Raw genomic sequence first — 19025 nt, forward strand, 5'->3', positions numbered from 1 at the left:
AAACACCACCTTGCCACTGTCGCCATCCTTTCACCATCTCTGCAATGTTTGAGACGAATTTAGACGAACCAACCTCCATTCACCAGGGATTGTCTTTTTAAATATTGATTAATTAGTGGTGTTTAAAAGAAAAAGGAGGTGAAAAAATGTTAAAAAATCCATAAATATACAATTGATGAATATTATAAATATTAATGAACCTTTTTTATACGGTTACGAGAGACACGCCGGCATTTAATGAGTTTTTCTAACGGTATTATATAGAAAAGGTTATTTATTCCATTTTGAAAATAAAAAGCCCTTAATTGTTTCTAAATATAGTTTAAGAACTAAGTTGTATTTTATAAAAAATACTAGGGTTGTTTGCATCTTTTGCCAAAAACAATAACTGGACAATTTTCCGATCCAGATTATCTTCAAACTGCTAAAACCCTTGCAAACCCTTGCAAACTTGAAATGCCCCAAATTTCAAGTTTGCGCTTCCTTTTCTCACCGCTAAAACCCTCAGTTTTCTCCAAACCAACACCCTGCTCCATCTTCACTCTCCTCTGCTCCTCAAACCGACGCCGTATAACTCCCACCCACAAGTCTCTCAATTTCAGAATCAGAAAAAACTCAACTTTTACCAGTACAGAGAAGAATAATAATATGAAGCAGAAGGGTAACGAGAGGGACGAGAAAGGGACTGCAATGGAGGAGAAGGGTAGTGAGAATTTAGGGTTTAATAAAAGAAGAGCTGAGGGTAGAGATAAGAGTGATAAACCTAAGAGAAATCTTCAGTTGAAAACTAGGAAACTTAATCCTACTAATACTATTTCTTATGTTCAGGTAAAGATGCTGTCTTTTTTGGTTTTTGGATTATTGGGTTGTTTTAGATTCGTGGGGTGGAGTTTATTTGTGATGAATTTGAGTAATCTGTCATTTGTTTCATTGTTGTTTTGAGTGTTTGAAAGCAGGCACACGGGGAAACGGGACACTTGGATACTGACTCGGTGAAACTGTGTTATTTTAAAGTTTCCTATCTAAAAAAGAAGTTTTGTGCCGTAAGGTCGAGTGTCCGACGCGTTTCCGAGACTTCGAGTGTGCAACGCGTTTCCGGAACGTCGAGTGTGCGACGCGTTTCCGGAACGTCGAGTGTCCGGCGTGTTTCCGGAACGTCGAGTCTCGAGTGTCTGACATGTTTCCGAAACGGGACATGTTGATTGAATGAAATGTCTCTGCTAACTATAATTTCTCAAGGGTGTCGTTAGAAATTGGTTAATGTGAAATGCTTTTAAATGTTAATATGTTTTCAGTGAATTTTTGAATGATAAAATATTTGAGTTTTGAAGTTAGATTTCATTGGATGTTGTGATTTCTGTAAACTGTAGTTGTATTAAAGCTGAGATTGCTTGAAGCGCAGAATTATGTTTGTACTAGCATGTTCTAGACTTCTAGTATTGTATTGTCTTGAGGTTTGCCATAGTAATAATCTTTTTCTCTGTGTTCCAGATTCTAGGGACTGGAATGGACACACAAGATACTTCACCTTCAGTTTTGCTTTTCTTTGACAAGCAAAGATTCATTTTTAATGCTGGTGAGGTAATGGTGATGCAAACTTTTTTTTCCTTTTTTAAAAAAAATTGGAATGCTTCTTTGTTGCTTATTATTTTATATCTGCGAGACTGTTACTATTTGTTATTGAGTTATTGTGTTTAATAAAAGGCGTCTCAATCAGAGTGAATTAGAAGTTTTATCTGCATTCTGGTTTATCAAAAATATTTTGTTATCTAATACTGTTGTGTCCTCAGCTCCATAAGTTATTCATTTTTTGGTTAATCTGATGTATAAAACTAGTTCAAATTTTATACAATTTGCCAGATGGGGAAGTTAGATATTAGCTACCTCAAAAATAATGACCTATTATTATTATTTTTCTCCTTTGAATTAGAGTTAAAGTTGCATAAATCTTCATGTTCTTACAAATTTGTCACTCAGACTCAACAAGTCATGTGAACTATGAAGTCCTTACTTGAGACATTCATGCAGAACAAAATTGTAGTTAAAATGACTTGAGCAATCTGTATTATATGCTCTAACTTACTGTTCCAAACAGTCCGCATTAAATCATTCTCATATTTTTCTTTTGATTTGTAATTATAGTTTCTATAGATTTACTTTAAGTAATCGAAATAGGGCCACATATTGTCGTTGTAAATTCTATTGAGGAAGGGAGATACCATTTTAGTTAGAGGGTAACATTCAGAAATCCTAGTAACATTGCATGCAATCCCTTATCTTGAAACTTTCACCGAAATTGGCATGATAGTCTTTGGACACTATTCTAAAGTATTGCTCAATGTTGAAGTTGGTTAGTAGCTGTATGATCTATGACCCCTATTGATCTTTTTGTTTTCTGAACCTACAATTGGCATGCAGGGATTGCAACGGTTCTGCACTGAACATAAGATTAAACTATCAAAGGTATGAGATTTCTCAAGAAAAACACTCATGGACACACCCACATTTATCCATGCTTCACATCATAATGATTCTTCTGTGTTTATCATTCATCAATCTGTGAGCATAGTGTCGTGTACAATAAACATGGATTTACACTTTTTCAGATAAATCACATCTTTCTCTCTCGTGTCTGCTCAGAAACTGCCGGTGGAATTCCAGGTATATGTCATTATAGATTAATGATGACCTCATACTTGTAAATGCTGTTACTTTTAAGCATAAATACAAATCTTAGCATAATGCACTATTGTCTCCTAGTGTCAATATTACCTGATATTTGTTACATGGTGCAATTAGCATGTGAGAACCTAATTTTACTGGTATTTATTTCTCCTCACAGGGCTTTTGTTGACTTTAGCTGGCATGGGAGAAGAAGGATTGTCGGTGAGTTTCAATTTCAATTGATGTACGTAAACACTTTGTCTTTTCCTAATAGATTATCCTAAATTGGAAAAGTGTGGCATCTCTAATCAATTACACGCACGGTATTTGATGTTATGCAGGTCAACATATGTGGTCCTTCAGATCTTCAGTATTTGGTTAATGCCATGAAATGTTTCGTCCCTCATGCTGCCATGGTTAACACAAAAAGCTTTGGTTCTGATACTACTGCTCAGTTTGAAGCAAATAGCTTAAGTGATCCCATTGTCCTCGTTAACAATGAGGTTGTCAAAATATCAGCCCTTCTTTTACAGCCAAGCAGCTCAAAAGAATCAGCAGTAAAGCCCGGTGATGTGTCTGTGTTATATCTTTGTGAATTGCCTGAAATTACTGGGAGATTTGACCCACAAAAAGCTAAAGCTCTTGGTCTGAAACCTGGTCCAAAGTACAGTGAACTGCAATTAGGGAATTCAGTAAGGTCAGATCATCAGGATATCATGGTGGGTCTCAAATTCAATAGAACTCCCGTGTCTCAATACTTGTTATCTACTGTAAGTGTTGACACATGATATTTGCTTATTGCAATTTGCAGGTTCATCCAAGTGACGTAATGGATCCTTCAATTCCAGGTCCAATTGTAATTCTTGTTGACTGCCCAACGGAACTGCATGTACAAGAATTGTTAACCATACAAAACCTTGATAGTTACTATGTAGATTACTCAGATAACCAACCGGAGAATAAGAAAACGGTGGCTTGTATCATTCATTTAAGTCCTGCTTCTATCATAAGCAGCGGCAATTACCAGAAGTGGATAAAGAAGTTTGGTTCAGTCCAACACATTATGGCTGGACATGAATTGTAAGCAACTTTTCTTAGCTCTTCTTCTTCCAAAAGTATGTTGGTATTGATAGTACTTGATAAAGATGTGTTGTGGCAGGAAGAATGTGGAAATTCCAATTCTTAAAGCCAGTGCCAGAATTGCTGCAAGACTTAATTACCTGTGTCCTCAGTTTTTTCCAGCTCCAGGTATTTGGTCACTTCAGCAGATTAACAGGTCGACTGAGGACTCTGCTTTTTCCAGCCAGGTTTGTTGCACACCCTCAAGGCCTCTTCTGGTTTGAAGTATACAGCTTTTAAGTTTTAAGGCTATTTGAATGTTTAGATGGCTAAAGTGCTTGTTCTGAATCCTTGCGCCAGGGTTGTGGCTCAGAATTTTCTGAAAGGATATTAGCTGAAAATCTTCTTAAGGTATATATCAAACCGTTTTTTCTTAGACCATTGGCCTTGGTGTCTCACTAGGCCGTATTTAACGTCCGCAAATTTCACAATAGTTTTGAAATGCCTGTCCATTTTCTTCCTTAATCTTTTTAATCCAATGTTGAACAGTTTACTTTGCGTCCTCATGCTCATCTAGGACTGGACAAATCCAATATTCCAAGTCTGATGGCTCGCTCAGAAGTTATTAATGAGTTACTTACAGAACTTCCAGAAATTGTAGATGCTGCTCAGGATGTCGGCCAGTTCTGGAATAGATCTGGACAATTGAAAGGAGATATAGCTCTTGGACCAGACAGTAATGCTATGATCGAAGAGCCATGGTTAGATGAGAATAGTCTTCCTAGCTGTTTGGAGAATATCAGGAGAGACGATATGGAGATTGTGCTTCTTGGAACAGGTTCATCTCAGCCATCTAAATATCGAAATGTTAGCGCTATCCATATTAATCTCTTCTCCAAAGGAGGTTTGCTTCTAGACTGTGGGGAAGGAACACTTGGACAACTGAAACGAAGGTAACATGATGCGAAGTTATAATAAAGCACTGTTCTCGTGCTTTCTATAGTATTTTTCTTCCATTTTTAACATGTAATAATTCCAGTTCTCTGAAAACAGGTATGGTGTGGAGGGTGCTGATAGTGTTGTGAGAAATCTATCATGTATCTGGATTTCTCATATTCACGCCGATCACCATACAGGATTAGCAAGAATTCTCGCACTGCGGCGTAATTTGTTGAAGGATGTGGTCCATGAGCCATTACTAGTTGTTGGGCCAAGGCAGCTTAAGGGATTTCTAGATGCATACCAAAGACTGGAGGACCTGGATATGCAGTTCCTCAATTGTAGGAGTACCGATAGCGCTAAGTGGGAAGCTTATGAGGGTAATAGCGAGTTCAACAAAAATTATTCAACCCCAGGAAGTCCAAATAATCTTGATGATGCTAACAAATCCACACTGAATACTAAACTAACTTTGTTCGCTAAAGATAGGAAGAAACCGAGCAGTGTAGTTGACAATCCTATGGCTTTTGTACGTTTGAGGAATTTGAAGAGAGTGCTGAATGAAGCAGGGTTGGAGACTTTGATTAGTTTCCCTGTCGTGCATTGTCCGGAGGCGTTTGGTATTGTGTTGAAGGCAGCAGAAAGAATGAATTCTGTTGGAAAACCGATACCAGGGTGGAAAATTGTGTACTCGGGTGACACTAGGCCCTGTCCAGCAATGATAGAAGCATCGGATGGAGCAACAGTCCTTATACATGAGGTAAATTATCAAAATTCAAATATATCTAATTTATTTTTCTTGGAATCTAATGCAATATAGATTTAGGAGTGTAAGTGAGCCGAATTGAGTCGAAATATTGTTATGTTCGAGTTCGACTCCATTATAAAATTCAAAACTCAAAATTGGGCTCGAACTCGAACTCGATCAAGTTTTGTTTTAGGAGATTGAGCTTGAGATCGGTAGAATAAATTGAAAATCAAGTTCAATTTCGGCTTGGCTTATTATTTGTATAAATTTTTAAAAAATTATTATAATAAATTATATAATCATAAATGATAAAAAATCAAAATAATCAAAGTTTGTTTAGGCGCAAGTTTTTCGAGCCGAGTATTTTGATGTTTAAACTCGACTAGTTTGAACTCGAGCTCTACTTGATTAACATCAAGTCTATATCAATTTTTTTGAGTCAATTCCAAGTAGTTTGCGAGTTAGTTTGACTCTGTTACACCCTTGTCATAGGGTATCACATTGTTCATCTTTACATGAACTTTAAATAATATCAAAATAAGGGTATTATTATGTATGTATAATTATATATAAAAAATGTAAATTAATAAAAATTTGATTAGTCTCGCGAGCTTGTCTACTGGAGTAGCTCGAACTCGACTCGAGTAGCTCGAACTCGACTCGAGTAGCTCGAACTCGACTCGAGTAGCTCGAACTCAACTCGAGTAGCTCGAAGTCAGACTCGAGCAGTTTGACAGTTGCCTCGACTTGATTACACTCGCCGTCATAGTTGTTTCACATTGGTAGTCTGCAGTTGAACTAAAAGTCTATAAATGACGTCTAATATCTTTGGGAAAAGAAAATAAAGATGATACAGTTGAAGATTTATATATGTGAATATTTTGCAGGCAACTTTCGAAGATGATTTGGAGGATGAAGCCATAGCTAAAAACCATAGCACCACAAAGGAAGCCATAGATGTCGGAAATTCCGGCGGTGCGTATCGGATAATTCTTACCCACTTCAGCCAGAGATACCCAAAAGTACCAGTTTTTGATGACACTCATATGCACAATACATGCATAGCTTTTGATATGATGAGTGTTAACATGGCAGATTTGCCTGTGGTTCCAAAAGTGCTCCCCTACCTTAAATTGCTCTTCAGAAATGAGTTTGAGATGGTAGTTGATGAACCAGATGATGTTACTGCAATTTCTTGATAATTTATCAATTAATTTATTTTTTTTAGTTTCATAATTGGATTGTTCTTGTGCTAGAATTTAGTCATTCAATTAATGAAATTTATACAGGTACAATTGTTTCTGTTGTATGCCATGAGATTTTGTACACCATTTTCTATAGCTATACATAGGGTTGAACCTCAATCGGTTCGGTTCTGAATTGATTAATTTTGTTTGACCTATCTTTTTTGTTGGTTAGGTTTGCTTTTAGTTTTTATTTGGGTTGAGTTAATTGTCAACTCAGAATTTTACGATCCAAAATCAACCAGAAGCCTTTAATTTTTTTAGACAAAGTAAGAGAAGTCCATAAATTTACGTATAAAATCAAATACGGTCCTCATTATTTTGGAAAGTTAAGTTATTTCGGTCTTTCTGAACAACCATAAACTGATTCACCGAATAATTGAATCAAAAAATAAACTTTAGTTCATATTAGTTTAATTTCATCAGCTAAGTTCAATTTTGCACAGTGCAAGCTATATATAGGAGTGTGCATTCGGTTCAAGTATATATTGAACCGAACTGTAATTTTTCATTTTTTCAAAATTGAATTGAATTGTACCTTTAATGAAATAGATTTTTTCGAAATGAAATGGCAGATTAGGTCAATTTGTTTTGTTCAGTTTATATTAAACTATAATTATATTTTTTCATGTTAAAACTTAATTGATTTTTTTTATTAGGAATATCAAATTGAATTGAACCGAATTTACCGACTCGGTTCTTTTCTTTATTAGTATTTGATTTTCCGAACCCCTAGCTATACAACCATGTAATGGAAAAACATAATTTGCAAGCACATGGTAATCATTTACTAGCATTTATCATATCAAACAAAAACTACAGACTATTCATTTGAATCATTCATTTTGTAAAAAATTGATTGAACATGAATCATGATAAATTGTTTAATCCAGATCTTGATTCACAAAAAATTGTGAAGACACATGTAACTTTAAAATTATACTAAACTTGATTTTTTTTTTGGAAAAATGAAAACTTGATTTTATTTATAACATTTTTTTTCACCAGTAATATTTTTCTGATGATAAATATTGTTAATAAAAACAGTTTTTGGCATCTTACTAAGCTCAAACATCAAAACATTTTGGCATGTTAAACGTGTAATAAATCCAATAACAGGAACAAAAAATTGAGTAAAGTGTCATTCTGCCCTCAATTTTTGTCTTGTGATAAAATAAATTATTTTAAACTATTTTTATTCAATTAGATCTCAAAATTTATATCTCAAAATTAAATAAATTACTTTTAAGTTTTTTAATCAATTACTACATCTTAGAATTTCTTAATTTAAGTCTAGTAACTTGAAACGTGTGATTTATTTGACAACAAGATACAAATTTTAAAATCTAATTAACTAAATTTTTTAAAAATAATTCATTTAATCTCAAGATATAAATTTGAGGACCCAGCCTATCTTTTCTCAAAAATAAAAAAATAAAAAGAAATTGCATTATGTAGAAACTTAACACCACAGACCACCTCGCTGACCTGTCTTCTCTTTTCTTCTTCCTTGCAAAAATAGCAAAATTTGTCCTTCTGCACTATTAATTTTCCCCTCTCTCCGTCGATCCAAAACCCTAGAATTTTCAATTTGTCCAAATTCCCCATCAACTTTCAATCTCACAAAGTTCTTTTGATTTCAACTGCAGTTTAAATCCACCAATTTAAAATTTCATCGCCGGATCACGAACTCTAATTTCATCTAATTTATTTTTTTTCTTTTGCTAAATTTACATCTTAGAAAGCTTAATTAAACAAACTTTGTGAATTTTTACGAACCGGGTTTGATTAATTGGGAAATAAACATTGTAATTGATCGATTTTGTTTTGTTTTCGGGAGATAAAAAATGGATTCGAGCAGGAGAGCAGTGGAATCATATTGGAGATCGAGGATGATCGACGGCGCAACTTCCGACGAAGATAAAGTAGCGCCGGTTTATAAATTAGAAGAAATTTGTGAGCTTCTAAGGTCTTCTCATGTTAGCATTGTTAAAGAAGTTTCTGAGTTTATTTTAAAGAGGCTTGAACATAAAAGCCCTATGGTCAAACAAAAGGTGTGTAATGTTCTGTAAGTTATCTTACTTTCTTTTTATTTTCCTATGTTTTATAGGATTTGTAATAGATTTGATTGAATAATTTGACTGAATTTTGGTTTAATTGTGTTTTTTTAGATTTACTTTGTATGATGGTTATGGATAGTAAGTGAAGGTATTGGATCCTTTGATAGTTGATGATTTTTTTGTTTGGTTTTAGTAGTTATAATAGCGGTTGTAGCCCGCACGGATTTGGTCTAGTGGTCTAACCATCAGTCATCTGGGCGCCATGGTTGCGGGTTCAAACCCCGGCTATGCTCTTTCCAATAATTGGAGTGGTTGGAACTGGAATGCTGGCCATTATAGCCCGGAATTTACAGGTATGTGGGCTTGCGAGCGGTCCACATCCCGGGATTTGAAGGGCTTCTGCACCGTGGAGTGAGTTGTCCTCACCAAAAAAAAAAAAAGCTGTTGTATAATCTAATCTGGTGACTGAAACTATGGGGTATTTTTTTTTGTGACGCTGAAAATTAGCTGGCTTGTTAGGTCTGTCGCTTAGTTGAGTGAAGAGTCTGTCCTTTTTTATTTGTTTACTGTTTCTCTAATGTATGTCAGTTTAAGGCGTTGAAATGGATAAGATTTAATTCGATTTCATCTATGATTACTAGAGGATTTGATGTTTCTGGCAAGGGTGAATAGCATGTAATGGAGTTTGTGAATTGTTTCCCGCGATGATAAGTTAATCAGATTTATTGATGCCTTTTATGTGTTTGATTCGTATACAGGCTCTGAGGTTGATAAAGTATGCAGTGGGAAAGTCCGGTGTAGAGTTCAGGAGGGAAATGCAAAGACATTCTACTGCAGTACGGCAGTTATTTCATTATAGAGGTCAGGCGGATCCTTTGAAGGGTGATGCTCTTAATAAGGCTGTGAGGGACACAGCCCATGAGACTATCTCTGCTATTTTCTCGGAGGAGAATAAGGCAGCCCCTGCAGATGATCTTAACAAAAGGATACAAGGATTTGGTAATACAAATTATGAAATGCCGACAGAGGATAGGAAATCGTTTCTTAGTGAGGTAGTTGGTATTGGAAGTGCTTCTATTAAGCAGGGCATTAGTAGCTTTACGCAAGGCCATTCACTAAAGAAGAATGACAATGGAGGCTACAAGGGTCCTACTCTTCGAAGGTCCTTGACCATAGAAAATGACAACTCAGATAGATATGAACCAGTTCAGTTACATAATGAAACTCAGGGTACTTATGGAGTTCCAAAGAGTGGGACTACTAGTGGACCTTGGGGCCAGGAAACTAGGGTATTGAGTGCAGGGACGAAAAATGAGGAGTCTAATTCAAGTTACACGCAGAGTAAGACTCGTGAGGAGAGATTGTTGGAGACTATTGTAACACCTGGCGGTGTACGTCTGCAACCCACCCGTGACGCTATTCAAGTTTTTCTAGCAGAAGCAGTAAAGCTAGATGCATTGGTCTTGAGTCGAGCCCTTGAATCTAAGCTCCAATCTCCTATGTGGCAGGCATGATCTTTATGCTTTCTTGTAATGAATACTTTTATTATCTCAAATTTATACCCTCCATTGCAAAAAGGACATTCTGCAGAGCATTTCATATTAGTTATGAGTTTTATTGATGTCATATTGCTGGATATTTTGGTACAGTGTTTTATCACAATATATATTATGGGGAAAAAGAGAGAAATTTAGGTTCTAAGTTCTTATGCTTATGGAGTGGATTTATTTTTAATGTGTTTCTGGTGGTTATTGTTTTCAGGTTCGTGTCAAAGCTCTGTGTGTGCTTGAGTCTATCCTGAGGAAAAAGGATGATGATCATTTTGCAATTATTGCTTCATATTTCATTGAAAATAACAATACTGTAATTAAATGCTCTGAGTCTCCTCAATCTTCTCTCAGAGAAAAATCTATGAAGGTATGCACTTTGTCATTAGGTTCTGCTTTTCCTTTGCTTATTTCTTTGCCCCTTCTTTCCCCACAGGGAAAAATTAGGGGAAACTGTGATTATTCATAGATTTGATAAAATATTATCATGACACAGGTTCCATTAGATGCTAGGTTTTCATTCTAACTTTTGTAGAGAAGTAAGATATTTGATTGCTAAACATTAGATCATGGAAGAGCAATTGCTGCCTTGAAATTGTAATTTTTAGCCTCTTACAATTATTTTTTTAGATCACAATGGTGCTTCTTTTTTAGAAGAACATCTTACTGATCTTTTGTTACTTCATAGTTCTTATGGTATTTTACTATTGGTTAATAATCCTTTTAGATTTCATTTCAATCATTGGATATGAAATATCTGATGATTTTTTTTGTTCTGGTGATTTTCTTTTCTGCTTTGCTCCTCCGCAAATCATTAATTTTATTGTAGGCCGAGTATGATCTTATATATTGGAGAATCTGAAATGCTGATGTTAGATCACATAGGGGCAAGATATATGCAATGGCTTAGTATGTGTTTCCTTTGATGAACAGGTGTTGAGTCTCTTAGGTGGCGAACAGGCAGGGGGCTTGACTAGCAAGTCAGTAAAGGCTGAGACGCCTCCCGTGCAGATGCCTGACTTAATAGACACTGGAGATGCAAATGATTTTTTCGGAACAGATGATCCTACAATGAGGCCAAGTGACCAGGCAGGAAATCTGACGGCACCTACAACGAGTCCGTTAATAGATGATCTATTTGGAGATGGTTATGGTCCTGGTGTAAGCTCGAGCGAGCAGAAAAGTGAGGATGATCCATTTGCAGACGTCTCATTTCACCCCAGCGAGAGTAAAGAACATCGAGATGATCTCTTTTCTGGGATGACTTTTGATGGTAAACAGGATACAAGTGATAATCATCTGTCAACAATAAAAAATGCACAAGAGCCGTTTGATATTTTTGGGTCAATTTCCGAACTTCCATTGGAGCAAGAAAATCATAAAACAGATGTTAATAATTTAATGGCTGGAATGTCCATAAATGAAAATGTCCTAAAGGAAAAGCTCCCGGAAATTGCTTCTGGGGTTCTTCCAGAAAATATCTTTTCAGTGCCGACTAATCTTTCTGGACATCAGCTACCTAATGATGCTTTAACTAGCATACTTGGTTCACAAGTGTCTGGGATGAATGTGAATCCAGTGTTTCCTTCTGGTAGTATGCCATACAATGTACCTCCGGGCCTTATGTTAAACCCAGCTTTTCATACTCAGCCAATAAATTACGGTGCCATGGGGAATTTTCTTGCTCAACAGCAATTTCTGGCTACAATGTCCAACTTTCAACATTTAAGTACCCTCAATGCGCAAAACTCTGGAGTTGGTCATGCTGTTGGCACTAATGGAGGTGAATATTCGTCGGCTCTTCCTGATATTTTCCAACCAAGTTATCCAAATCAAGCTCCTGCTTCTACTGTGAACAATTCTAAGAAAGAAGATACCCGTGCATTTGATTTTATCTCGGTAAGTTCTGAGTTCCTGCAATATTCGGTGACTTTTGTTATATATATATATATATGAAAGTTTTGCTTCTCATATAAGACTATTATGCTCGCCATCCTTTTGTTGGATAACGTATTGATAGATCCAGTACAAAAGTTGAATGGGTAGGGAGTTGTATTGGATCTTGATATCAAATTATGTAGGTTGACAAACACTGGATGGTGGGATCCATGATTAGTAAATTACACTCGCCCTGGTGTGTAGCTAAAGAATATATGTCCTAGTGATGCAAAATAGGAGCATAAATTATTGAGGGCACCTGTGGTTTTGGTTTTAGTATTTGCTTTAGGAATTTGGTGGTCCACAATTGTATGTTATGTTGCAAGGGAACTTGTCGAGTTCCACATTTCAGCATTTCGTTTCCATTTTCAAAAATTCTTTGAAAACCTTATATTTTTATATTTACAATCTACTTCTATAAAATAACTGTTTTGCTGTGTCCCTTTCACCATTTCACCGTTTCCATTCTATTCAAAGAGAACTACAAAATTAATTCTGGTGATGCAATTGTTGAGAAACCTGTTGTCATCAGTTGTCTTTTCTTCTATCATCTTTTGATGAACAAGCCTCAAATGTTTGTTTTACCATTTTAAATATATGTTTAATCTTGCATGATGTATATGTTATTCTGAACAAGATGAATAATATCATATTGTTATACAGTACTAAGTATCCTGTCTGTGTTGTAGGATCATGTTGCAGCAGCCCGTGATTTAAAACGGGTGGTTTAAGTCCGAGCTTGTAGAGCTCAACCATGACAGGGCGAATATAGCAGAACAGGTAAAACATTTTTGGCCAATAATGAGCTGTTGGTACCATGGCGTGCTTCCAAGAAAATAGGATTACGAATGATGGTGTGGGGATATCCCGGAACTAGATATCTATACTTCAGAAAGAGAGATGTTATGGCTTTCAGTGTTTCTATTCAGTCAATTGTATCTTCTTTTGCAATGGATTTGTGAAGCATTTGGTGTTTTTCTTTTTCTTTTTTCAGGTTGGTTTTGTATTTCCCCACTCTCACAACAATGCTACTGGTACATGTATTTGAACATATTTAATAATAAGGCAGTGTTGTTTCTCTAAACTTGTCTATAGTGTTGAGTCAACCCGTGACTCGAAAAATACTTAAAATTGGCTCAATGTTAATCCAGTCAATCGCTGAGATGAGTTTAAGCATCAGAATACTCAACAAGTTTGTGAGGCTAATCGTGTTCGGATTAATTCTTTTTTATCCTTTATAATTATATATATTCACAATGCTATCATTAGTTTTATATTAAGATTTAATTTAAAATTTATATATAGACAATTGTGTTGATTTTGAGCATTTCAATCAAGTTTGAGTTGAGTTTCCAACTTTGAATGTTACAGTCGAGTGAGCTCGATTGCATCTCAGTTCAACTTGATTACATTTCAATTTTAGAATCGAGTTAATTTCGTCTCTATTTCGTTGACAATCAGAAACAAACATGGAAAAACAGGTAGTAGTTTGGAACAGAAAAGGATTCCTAATATAACCGGTTGAGTATGGAAATAATTTACTTCATCATCTTTGCGGTTATTAATGGACGCCTAACTATACAATGAAATATGTCATGCTTGTGTATGATTCAGTATCATGTATTAACAGACTCTGCATTTACAATTATGAACTGTAGCCGAACATAAAATTTATTGAACAGGATCTGCAGATTGATCTTTGCTGTCGATCTTAGGTGACGGATCTTGAAGGTTACTCCACGGTCGAACTTTCATGTTCTTAGTTCTGTTCAGTTGCTTCACCATATCAAGCCGCTCATAAGAGTACGGAGAAGGTATCTAATCACAGGCCATGCATACAAGAATCAGAAGATTGTTAAAAGTTACCATTTACCACAAAAGAGAAACAATTGAACAAAATGTTACCAAGTTTGGCATGTACTTCTTTATGCCTGCTAGCATGGCTGCATGGCCGACAGCCGAGACCTGCATGTAGGAAAAAAAAGAAGCTTAAATTGCACGAAAACTTCTCGAATTATACGTTTCAGTGATTCATTTCATTTTCAGAAATGCCTCCGAACTCCAAAACTCTATATCATTTTCCATTCGGCAATTTATATCTTCGTGCTATCAACACACTAACATTAATGACTAGGGCTTACAGGAAGTAACATTAAAATTGTAATTGGGATCAGTGTAGCGATGTCGTTAAATGTTCGCTTCAATTTCTTTCGTTCCCTCCTCGAACTTTTGTGACCACGCAATTGCTTCACGAGTAATTCCATAGTATCCATGATGTCTACAAACAGCAATTGGGTTCCCATCCATATATCCTTTAAAATTAGTTCAGTTAGAAATCTAGCATCTGAAATTTATTTGAGATCTACTCATTGACAACAAAAAAAATTCATTTGGCTTACAGCACTTGTAGATACTAATTTGACACCATATCTCCTAAGTAAACTCTTATGCACAGAACTTGATTTGGTTGTAAATTCTGTCACAGCAGAGCTATCAGTCTGCTCCTACAAGGCATAGAAAACAGTTATGACCAAAAGAATTGCATAGATATGCCGCCTAGTAGATATATACGCGAATGTGTTGCACAAAAACTTATAGTTTTATGTTTCGGTTTTACATTTTCGTTCTCAGAAATGCTTCGGAAACTCAAAAACTTTATATTTATGGCCTATTCTTGTGAAAGCTATTGTTTCACCATTTCCTATTTCAGGGTTTCTCGTTTCAGCTTTTCCGTTTCTGTGCAACATAGAATCCATCGGCGTATCCTTCGGAACCAACATAATGTGGCAAAAAGGCTGTTACCAGCCAGCCGTACCTTTCTTGGCTCGATGCCTTCTTGAGATTTAGCTTTTAAGCACCCCTTTAGCATCAGCTCTCGTGGCTTCGCTTGTGTTAACAATGCCACTGAAAATTTGTTTGCCTCCCTTATATCAATAAATTGAGTGTGATCGGAGGAACCTGCCTCCCCAATCTTTCGTAATTCACTGCAAATAATTCTTACACATTCCATCTCCACTTGCAATTGTTAACAATATATCATCGAAAATAGAAAGCATACCAGGATCTATCATAAACTGCACGGTAGTCCTCGAGACACTCAGTTAATAAGCTTTGGCTGAAAAAATGAACATACCAGCATTAAATCAATTAGCAAGAATAGCAAAAATAAAAAACTGACATTAAGATGTTTCAACCTCCGGAGCAAGAATTGAAGTGATTCTGCATCTAACGGATGTAGAGATGAACGGCTGAAGTGAGCAAAGCCAGAGAAAACGTCGTAGCAAACAGTAAAAACCGTAGATAGGATAATTTCTTTCTCTGCTTGAGTTGCATGCTGCTTTGACCGTTTTCTCCTTCCCCTCTTGTTAGAATACGACCCTTTCTTTTCTCGATTGTTCATTGGACTGCATGTAGCGTAAAAATCAATCCATCCAATTTCTTCGGTTACTACCTACAAATATAAGTTCTATAAGATTAAAATACTTCATATAATGTACTTTCTAAAAAATTACTACAAATATTTACCTCCATGAAACATTCATATGCTGATACAGAAGCAAGTTCAGGGTAAATAAAAAGGATGCCACACTCCAAGTAACTGCAGACAAACAGCATTCGACGTATTACAGAAATTTCCAAGGAATAAAAGAATAGATACTGAATATTCATTGTCCAATTCATGAAGTTACTTGAGGAAGTCTTTAACTAGTTCGTCAAGATCCTTAACACTCATTCTTGACAAGAACAATCGAGTCTTCCTTCCCAGATATGCAAAAAGCCCAAGAGTAGCCAAACTGTCTGCCTGAACCTGTTAAAAGTTGACATAATTTTATCTCGTCGTCACTGGATTCACATCAAGTTTTAATAGATCAAACATAGTAACATGAAACGAAATGTAGTCAAACATTAAAAATGCCGAGCCCTCTGAAAGTTTCTGGCTTTAGTTACATACAAAGAAATTACTGTCTGAAAAGACAAAAAGTTCCTGCTTCTGAATGATTTTTCTGTCTTGCAAATAAAAAAATAATATGAATACATGAAAAGTAATATAATATTGCTGTATATAAAAATCTTAAGTACAGTTTGAGAGTTTGATGAACCATAGAATTCACCTTTTCAAGAGATTCGTGTGTGCCTTTAACAACGATTTCTTTAGAGAATGCTACTGAGAGTTTTTGCTGAGCTAACCCGATCCAGAACTCCAGGTCTTCAATTTTGTTGCAAGGCAGAACTTTTGCTCCAAAATGCGACAAGAAGTTGAGTTCAAACCCCGCGTCAATTGCCAAGTGGTGCAGTTTATCCACTTCAACAAGACTATGTGAAAGATCCATCAGCACTACTAATACATCATCTATTGACAACACAAACTTAGGACAGGACGTTCTTCCGGAACCCAGTTTCCCAACAGCGGCGCAGCAGCTTATCGCTACAACTATTCCTGCAACACCACTGAATACATATATCTGTGCACTAAATTTACAAAGCAATAGATAAATGTCAACTACATTAAGCTAATATAAGAGAATTCTTTAAACAAACCTTCCAGCGTATTCCATGGACCATTTCTTCAGCAACGGAACGAAAAAACCTGCTATACGAGGTAATTCCACAACTCTAAACCATTGTACCAGGTTTTCATGCTTCATTTTTAACTGTCCTTCAATGTACTCCTCCACCAAGTTTATTGTTGGGGTCAAGCTATCGTAAATGAACGAGCAAAAGCATTAGATTGAGATACTACCTATAAAAACAAGTGGCTGCAGTAAGATTCAGAAATGTCATATATGATAGTGAGTCCAGAGGTAAAAACTGCTCTTTGTCCAGGCTTAAAGCTGGAATTCTATTTTGGTCAAAATATTTAAATATCTTTTTATTAAACATCATTTTCTGTAATTTATTTAGTTGAAGTAGAATTATATGATCGCAAAACATATATTTATCACTCACATTTCTTTTACCGGTGATGCATTGTTGTGTCGATCAAGAGAAAGCAAACTCTCTACTTCAATTGCCGTTTTCAACAAAGCATAAACAGCAACCTGAACAGCGATAATAGTCAATGATTCTTGTTCCAAATTTTCCACCTCGACTCAATTAAATTATCTCTGATAGTTTTTAAAGGCAAAGAATAAAACATGAGCAGAAATATGGAATGTGCATTATACAGAACATCAGTCATAACTAGTTGAATTCTAAAATTAGCACACATTGCAATAGGATCATCCCGAACGTCAATTGTGTGAAATAGAAAATGGTAAGAACGCTGTAAAATGATAGTATATGATTACTATTTACCTGATAAGCTATACGTTTATGCCATTCATGGACATCCTTCCCATTCCAAGCCATTGCAAGCTCTGCACCATTCCCGCGCAGTCCAAGTGACTGAACTGCAAGGGAAAAGCTTGCTGCAGCTTCATGCAATACCCATACAAGACAATTTACACGATTAAACTTTACGTCATTAGTTTCAACATTCGCCACCATAGCACTATCGTCATAGTCTGTTTTCTCTACAGGAGTAGAAGAAGCTTTAGATGATAATGCTCTCAAAGGAACACATGAAGAAGAGTAACACTCGAATAACAATCCAATTGAATCACTATTGATCTGAAACAGAATTTTTCTACATCCCTTCCTGTTTAACTTTAATAAATTGCGCATATCAACCTTTGTCCTTCTGACTTTTGATCCAAAACACTCTCTGTCACATCAAAAGTGCTGAAATTTACTGCGCGTACGTCTACAATACAATTTGGATATATAATAAATAGTACAACACAAACATAAATGTCCCCAGTTATGTTCTAATCCCGTCGTACAACATTATTAAATTCATAACCATTAAGAAAGAAAAAATGGACAAAATCTAGTATATTTACCCTTTATGATTCATCAATAGAAACTGCATATCCTAAACATGTTGTATTTACAATTAATGAATCAAATATCTCTATAACTAATGAAAAAACAAATATTTTTTCTCCGAAAATTCCTGCATAATTTTTGGTCCTTCGAATCGATGCAATAAGGCAAGAACATTCCTACCCTACTAATTAATAGGCCCATTTAAATATAAGCTGAATTTATCCTACCCAGAAAAACTTAACCTGAGTAAGTTATTAAACAGCTATGATCATATACTAAAGCATTAAATCCTCAATATTTAAGCCATCAACAATAATTTAAACCAAAAGAAGATCAAGAACACACAAGTTAAGATCCTAAGTTCAGAATAAAGATCAAGAAGACAAGTGTCTTACGATTGAAATGGCTTAGGCAGTTGCAGAGAGAATTTGGAAGCCATTAAAGCTGAGATTAAGGAGAAAATAAGTTATGGATAAAAAAGCTGAGAAGCCATTGAAAGATCTTATGAGAAATATTGTTTTTTCAAGCGTAGTTAACGAGGAAAAGTGAGAGGGAGACAACAAGGGAGTTGTTTATCATTTCTTGGTAATGCTTAAATGCATTTTATTGTATTGTATTGTATTGTACTAACTGTGTCTTAGGATTCATCTCCCGCCAGCTTTCTAGCTTTTTGAAGCTTTTTTGGACTGTTTTATGAAACTGTGGATCAATTTATTCTGAAAATTACTTATTCCTCAGAAATTTTGACATGCTTGAAGGTCTTCCAAATGAAACCTTAAACTAGAGGAACGTAAGCACGTAAATTTTTCGATAATTCTCAGTAAGCTCGCAGTCGGGTTGCTAAATGTTTGTAACACAGATGTCCGCGAAAAAAGGTTTTAGAGAAAGTGTTATCATGCGCAAATCTGTCGAAATAATGAGAATTTGCGGCATACCGTCGTAATTCACAAGGAAATAT

General features: G+C 35.7%; 3 protein-coding genes across 8 annotated transcripts; 2 read left to right on the forward strand and 1 right to left on the reverse strand.

The window, feature by feature from the left end:
• The first annotated feature begins 397 nt into the window (after nt 1-397).
• On the forward strand, nt 398-6798 carry LOC126680442 (tRNAse Z TRZ4, mitochondrial). 2 transcript variants are annotated; one of them, XM_050375560.2, is made up of 12 exons: nt 398-828; nt 1492-1581; nt 2419-2463; nt 2607-2661; nt 2843-2886; nt 3006-3383; nt 3476-3744; nt 3824-3971; nt 4084-4134; nt 4273-4676; nt 4777-5422; nt 6298-6798. In XM_050375560.2, exons 1-12 carry the CDS (start codon nt 457-459, stop codon nt 6607-6609), a joined length of 2814 nt encoding a protein of 937 aa, XP_050231517.1. In that variant the 5' UTR covers nt 398-456; the 3' UTR covers nt 6610-6798. The 2 variants fall into 2 exon arrangements, with proteins under 2 accessions (XP_050231517.1, XP_050231518.1); XM_050375561.2 differs by lacking the exon at nt 398-828 and having other exon boundaries at nt 1489-1576.
• A 1301-nt stretch (nt 6799-8099) lies between these two features.
• Nucleotides 8100-13283, forward strand: LOC126680581 (protein MODIFIED TRANSPORT TO THE VACUOLE 1). 3 transcript variants are annotated; one of them, XM_050375726.1, is made up of 6 exons: nt 8100-8708; nt 9473-10222; nt 10476-10631; nt 11195-12160; nt 12889-12979; nt 13194-13283. In XM_050375726.1, the coding sequence occupies exons 1-5, from the start codon at nt 8502-8504 to the stop codon at nt 12928-12930; spliced, it is 2121 nt and encodes a 706-aa protein (XP_050231683.1). In that variant the 5' UTR covers nt 8100-8501; the 3' UTR covers nt 12931-12979; nt 13194-13283. The 3 variants fall into 3 exon arrangements, with proteins under 3 accessions (XP_050231683.1, XP_050231682.1, XP_050231684.1); XM_050375725.1 differs by having other exon boundaries at nt 12889-13283; XM_050375727.2 differs by having other exon boundaries at nt 8631-8722; nt 12889-13283.
• A 404-nt stretch (nt 13284-13687) lies between these two features.
• LOC126680583 (uncharacterized) lies at nt 13688-18760 on the reverse strand. Of its 3 annotated transcripts, none has more exons than XM_050375729.2 (14): nt 18463-18751; nt 17495-17903; nt 17147-17238; nt 16739-16897; nt 16312-16648; nt 15889-16007; nt 15725-15797; nt 15394-15650; nt 15258-15314; nt 15015-15183; nt 14599-14697; nt 14341-14511; nt 14105-14164; nt 13688-14017 (listed from the first exon to the last, which is right to left on the reverse strand). In XM_050375729.2, the coding sequence occupies exons 1-14, from the start codon at nt 18504-18506 to the stop codon at nt 13871-13873; spliced, it is 2193 nt and encodes a 730-aa protein (XP_050231686.1). In that variant the 5' UTR covers nt 18507-18751; the 3' UTR covers nt 13688-13870. The 3 variants fall into 3 exon arrangements, with proteins under 3 accessions (XP_050231686.1, XP_050231685.1, XP_050231687.1); XM_050375728.1 differs by having other exon boundaries at nt 14599-14703; nt 18463-18749; XM_050375730.2 differs by lacking the exons at nt 13688-14017; nt 14105-14164 and having other exon boundaries at nt 14339-14477; nt 14599-14703; nt 18463-18760.
• Between the last annotated feature and the right edge of the window lie 265 nt (nt 18761-19025).

Source organism: Mercurialis annua, linkage group LG5, assembly GCF_937616625.2.
Source record: "Mercurialis annua linkage group LG5, ddMerAnnu1.2, whole genome shotgun sequence".
Lineage (NCBI taxonomy): Eukaryota > Viridiplantae > Streptophyta > Magnoliopsida > Malpighiales > Euphorbiaceae > Mercurialis > Mercurialis annua.

Coding starts and splice junctions, on each gene's coding strand:
- LOC126680442 (XM_050375560.2), top strand. CDS start 457: ATGCCCCAAATTTCAAGTTTGCGCTTCCTTTTCTCACCGCTAAAACCC. Junction 4,135..4,272: donor TAGCTGAAAATCTTCTTAAG/GTATATATCAAA, acceptor AATGTTGAACAG/TTTACTTTGCGTCCTCATGC. Junction 5,423..6,297: donor CAACAGTCCTTATACATGAG/GTAAATTATCAA, acceptor AATATTTTGCAG/GCAACTTTCGAAGATGATTT.
- LOC126680583 (XM_050375728.1), bottom strand. CDS start 18,506: ATGGCTTCCAAATTCTCTCTGCAACTGCCTAAGCCATTTCAATC. Junction 16,649..16,738: donor TCCATGGAATACGCTGGAAG/GTTTGTTTAAAG, acceptor ATATGTATTCAG/TGGTGTTGCAGGAATAGTTG. Junction 15,315..15,393: donor CTTCAATTCTTGCTCCGGAG/GTTGAAACATCT, acceptor TCATTTTTTCAG/CCAAAGCTTATTAACTGAGT.
- LOC126680581 (XM_050375725.1), top strand. CDS start 8,502: ATGGATTCGAGCAGGAGAGCAGTGGAATCATATTGGAGATCGAGGATG. Junction 10,632..11,194: donor TCAGAGAAAAATCTATGAAG/GTATGCACTTTG, acceptor TTTGATGAACAG/GTGTTGAGTCTCTTAGGTGG. Junction 12,161..12,888: donor GTGCATTTGATTTTATCTCG/GTAAGTTCTGAG, acceptor TCTGTGTTGTAG/GATCATGTTGCAGCAGCCCG.